The sequence below is a fragment of the Otolemur garnettii genome, unplaced genomic scaffold, assembly GCF_000181295.1.
Source record: "Otolemur garnettii isolate 467f Iridium unplaced genomic scaffold, OtoGar3 scaffold00003, whole genome shotgun sequence".
NCBI lineage: Eukaryota > Metazoa > Chordata > Mammalia > Primates > Galagidae > Otolemur > Otolemur garnettii.
Genome location: NW_003852398.1, coordinates 36,524,480 through 36,529,656, shown reverse-complemented (window position 1 = coordinate 36,529,656; position 5,177 = coordinate 36,524,480). Strand labels below are relative to the sequence as shown.

The following is a 5,177-nucleotide window of genomic DNA, read 5'->3' as shown; positions in this document are numbered from 1 at the left end:
CAATAGTACTAAAGTATATACAGCAAAAAATTTTCCTGCTTCATAATTTCCTGTACCCATCCCAGAAATAACTACAATTAGAAGTTTCCTATGAATCTTATGTACAGAGTATATATATAGGACTTCCCATTTTTTTCTTACTTAAATGGAAACATATTATAAACAGCTTTCTATTACTTTCTTTCTTTTTTTTTTTGAGACAGAGTCTTACTGCATTGCCTGGGCTAAAGTGCAGCGACCTCATCATAGCTCACTATAACCTCAAACTTATGGGTTTGAGTAATCTTCATGCCTCAGCCTCCCAAGTAGTTGGGACTACAGGTGCCTGCTGCCATACCTGGCTAATTTTTCTATTTTTCGTAGAGATGGGGTCTTGCTCTTGTTCAGCTTGGTCTCCAATATTGTTTTGTATAGTACCGTTTTATTTTGGAGACTGATCCCTGATATATAGAATTAGAACTATAGGATAATAGTTTAGATAATAGGTTAGATTAGAGACTCAGTGCCCATAGCTCAGTGGTTAGGGTGCCAGCCACATACCCAGCCCAGGCCTGCTAAACAACAATGACAACTCCAACAGTAACAAAAAATAGCTGGGGTGTTGGGCTGCGCCTGTGGCTCAGAAGGGTAGGGTACCCACCCCATATGCTGGAGGTGGGTGGGTTCAATCCCAGCCCTGGCCAAAAAAAACAAACAATAGCCGGGCATTGTGGCAGGCACCTATAGTCCCCACTACTTGGGAAGCTGAGGCAAGAGAATCACTTAAGCCCAAAAGTTGGGGGTTGCTGTGAGCTGTGACACTATGACACTCTACTGAGGGTGACATAGTAAGACTGTCTCAAAAAAAAAAAAATGGTTTAGATTAGAAAAAGAAAAAGAATAATTTAGATTAGAATCGAATTTTTGAACTTGTTGCTCTCAGCAATCTTTTATACTTTTTTTTTTTGAGACAGTCTCAAGCCCTTCAGTAGAGCTCTTGGGATTAAGCAACTCTTGGTATTAAGCAATTCTCTTGTATCAGCCTCCCAAGTAGCTGAGACCACAGGCGCCCACTATAACGCCTGGCTATTTTTTTTTTGTTGTTGTCATTGTTGTTTGGCAAGCCAGGACTGGGTTCAAACTCAACTCTGGTGTGTGTGGCTGGCGCCCTAGCCGCTGAACTACAGGTGCCGAGTTCTTTTATACTTTTCTTTTTGAGACAGAGCCTCAAGCTGTCCTCCTGGGTAGAGTGCCATCTTGGGTGTATGTGGCTGGCACCTTAGCCACTTGAGCCACAGGTGCCAAGCTGCCCTTTTATACTCTTAATAATTGCAGGCTCAGTGGCCTGTAATCCCAGCACTTTGAGAGGCCAAACTTTATGCCCACTCAGTATTATAAAATAATATTTCATTGAGGACGGCACCTGTGGCTCAGTGAGTAGGGCGCCTGCCCCATATACTAAGGGTGGTGGGTTCGAACCAGGCCCCGGTCAAACTGCAACAAAAAATAGCCAGGCATTGTGGCAGGTGCCTGTAGTCCCAGCTACTAGAGTTGGAGGTTGCTGTGCGCTGTGACATAACAGCACTCTACCGAGGGCGACAAAATGAGACTGTCTCTAAAAAAAAAAAAAGATAATAATAATAATAATATTTCATTGTATGGATATACCCCATCTTGTCTATACATTCATTAGTTAATTGATATTTGGGTTGTTTCTAGTTTGGGACTATTATGAACAATATTGGACATTCATATTTTTATGTGGAAGTATGTTTTTGTTTCTCTTGGTATGTACCTGGGAGTAGATTGTGGGGTCAATAACCTTAACCTTACTCTAAACCAGGCGTCCTCAAACTGGTGGGCCACATGCAGCCCACCTAGGACATTTATCCGGCCCGCCAGGTGTCTTTGCCGCCGCTGCCTGTCCTGCTTAACAGCCGACTCTTCCCAGGGCCCGCAGTCCGGACCTCCAATGATCTGAGGGACAGTGAATTGGCCCCCTGTTTAAAAAGTTGGAGGAGCCCTGCTCTAAACCTTAAGGGAAATTACCATACTGTTTTCCAAACTGGCTGCATCATTTTTTTTTTTTTGAGACAGTGCCTAGGACCATCCCCCTCTAATTGGGGTCGTGGCATTACTGCTCTCTTCTACCCCCTACCCCTGGGCTTAAGCGAGTCTCCTGCCTCCGCCTCCCAAGTAGCTGGGGCCACAGGGGCCCGCAACAACGCCCGGCTATTTTTTTGGTTGCAGCCGTCATTGTTGTTTGGCGGGTCCGGGCTGGGGATTCGAACCCGCCACCTTAGGTGTACGTGGCTGGCGCCTTAGCCTGTTGAGCTATAGGCGCCGAGCCACTGGCTGCATCATTTGACGTTCCTACCAGCAATGTGCAATGGTTCTAATTTCTCTGCACCCTCATCAACACTTACTGTCATCTTTTTGATTATAGCCATTCTAGTGAGTATGAAGTGGTATAGTATCTCATTCTGATTTGCATTTCCCTAATGACTAATGGTTTTGATTTACACATGCTTATTAACCATTTATATATCTTCTTTGAGGGAATGCTTATTCAGACCCTTTGACCATCTTTCAATTGGGTTTTTTTCCTTTGTGATTTAAGAGTAATTTAGGCTGGGTGTGGTGGCTCACACCTGTAATCCAAGCACTCTGGGAGGCTGAGGCGGGTGGACTGCTTGAACTCAAGAGTTCTACACCAGCCGGAGCAAAAGCGAGACCCTGTCTCTACTAAAAATAGAAAAACTAAGGCAAGAGGGTCACTTGAGCCAAGATGGGAGGATAAGAGCCCAAGAGCTTGATACCAGCCTGGGCATCTTCACCTCTACAAAAAATTTAAAAAATTAGCCAGGTCTGCTGGCATGTACCTGTAATCCCAGCTGCTAAGGAGGCTGAGGCAAGAGCCCAGGAATTTGAGGTTATAGTAAGCTATGATTGGGCCACTGCACTCTAGTTTAAGTGACAGAACAAGATCTTGTATCTAAAATAAATTAGGAAGAAAAATATTATTACTATTCATAATTTGAAGTGGACCATCATAAAGGTCTTCATCATCTTCACACTGAGTATGCTAAAGAGGAAGAAGAAAGGTTGGTTTTGCTGTTTCAGTGGTGGCAGAGGCAGAACAGGTGGAGGAGGTAAAAGCAGAAACAGGAGAGGCAGGCACACTTGGTGCAACTTTACAGACACACATAATTTCTGTCTGACATTTTTGCTTTTTCATTTTTCTAATATGTTTCTATATGGTACCAATCCTTCTTCTACCATTTGCTTTAGTTTCAGTGCCTACTTCATAGAAGGGTCCATGTTGCAAAAGAAGTCAAAAATAGTCTTGAATAATCAAAACCTTTCTGCCAGATTGTCTAATGTCAACTTGTTTTCCTGCACCGCTCCTTCTACATCTTTTTCACGTTCTGGTACTGGTTCAGAAGCACTCATTTCCACCAAGTCATTCTCTATTACTGCCTCTGGTGTGGTGTTTATTAGTTCTTGGATTTCCCCAAGATCCCTATCTTCAAACTGTTGATGACCCTGCCCTGATCTTTTTTGCCATACTCACAATGTCTTTCATGATTTCCTTAATTGACTCTGTTGTAAATTCTATGAAGTTATGTACAACACCTAGACATGGTTTTCTCTAGCAAAAACTATTGTTTTAGGCTTGATGGTCTTCACAGCTTTTTCTTTGACAAAGGCATCTTCAGTAGTGTAATACTTCCATACCTTCATAATGTTCTGCCTATTGAGGTTCTCCTTCATAGCTCTGACACTACTTTCCATAGAGTATTGCATGTAATGAGTCTTCAAGACCCTTCATAAAGACCCTCTGATCAAGAGGCTGAATAAGAGTACAGACATTGTGGGCAAGTAGACCACTTTCATGCCTTCAGCACTGAACTCATGAAGTTCTGGGTGGCCATTGTCCAATATCAAAGGAAAATTAAAAGGCAGTACCTTACCAGGAAGGTATGTATTCTTGACTTCAGAAACAAAGCATTGATAGAATCACTCCAGCAAAAAAAGCGTTCTTGTTGTCCAGGGCTTCTTGTTGTACAACCAAAAGAAAGACTAGCAGTCCTTTCTCTTCAAGGTTTGGGAGTTAGAAGCCAAGGGCAATCCTTATGATAGACCTGACTGCATTTACACAAAACAGTAGAGTTACCCTATCTCTTCCTGCTTTAAATCCTGATACTCATGTCTCTACCTTACAAATAAATATCCCTTACAGCTGTGGTCCTCCATCCCAGGGCCCGGATGGTACTTGTCTGTGACCTGTTAGGAACCAGGTGCACATCAGCAGGTGAGCAGCTAGCGAAGCTTTGAGTGTATTTATAACTATTCCCTGATGCTAGCATCATTGCCTGAGCTCAGACTCCTGTCAGATCCCCTACCCCACCCCCACCCCCTGGTTCATAGAAAAATTATCTTCCATGAAATAGGTCTCTGATGCCAAAAACATTGGGGATCACTGCTTGCTTTACAGCACTTTTTTCAAGAATAAGGCACTTTTGTCAGCACCAAAAACCTATTCCCAAAGACATCTTTTCTCCTCAATGACTTTCTTTCTTTTTTCTTTTTTTCTTTTTTTTGAAACAGTCTTATTATGTTGCCCTCAGTACAGTGCTGTTGCATCACAGCTCACAGCAACCTCCAACTCCTGGGCTTAAGCAATTCTCCTGCCTCAGCCTCCCAAGTAGCTGGGACCACAGGTGCCCACCACAATGCTCGGCTATTTTTTGTTGCAGTTGTCGTTGTTGTTTTAGCTGGCTTGGGCCAGGTTCGAACCCACCAGCCTCGGTGTATGTGGCTAGTGCCATAACTGCTGCGCTATGGTCACTGAGACACAATGATTTTCTTTTTCTTTTTCTTTTTTTTTCTTTTTTTTGAGACAGAGCCTCAAGCTGTTACCCTGGGTAGAGTGTCGTGGCATTACAGCTCATAGCAACCTCCAACTCCTGGGCTTAAGCAATTCTTTTGTCTCAGCCTCCCAAGTAGCTGGGACTACAGGTGCCCACCACACCGCCTGGCTATTTTTTGGTTGTAATTGTCATTGTTGTTTGGCAGGCTGGGGCTGGATTCAAACCCACCAGTTCTGGTATATGTGGCTGGCGCCTTAGTTGCTCGAGCTACAGGAGCTGAGCCACAATGATTTTCTTAATGGCATCTGGGAACTTGTCTGCTGC

General features: G+C 43.6%; 1 protein-coding gene across 1 annotated transcript in view; it reads right to left on the bottom strand.

The window, feature by feature from the left end:
• Nucleotides 1-5,177, bottom strand: part of DNAJC18 (DnaJ heat shock protein family (Hsp40) member C18) — a 43,331-nt gene that overhangs the window by 27,664 nt on the left and 10,490 nt on the right. The window contains exon 4 of the mRNA XM_023514636.1: nucleotides 1,857-1,956. Coding sequence (XP_023370404.1) covers nucleotides 1,857-1,956 — 100 coding nt within the window. The remainder of the gene's footprint in view (nucleotides 1-1,856; nucleotides 1,957-5,177) is intronic.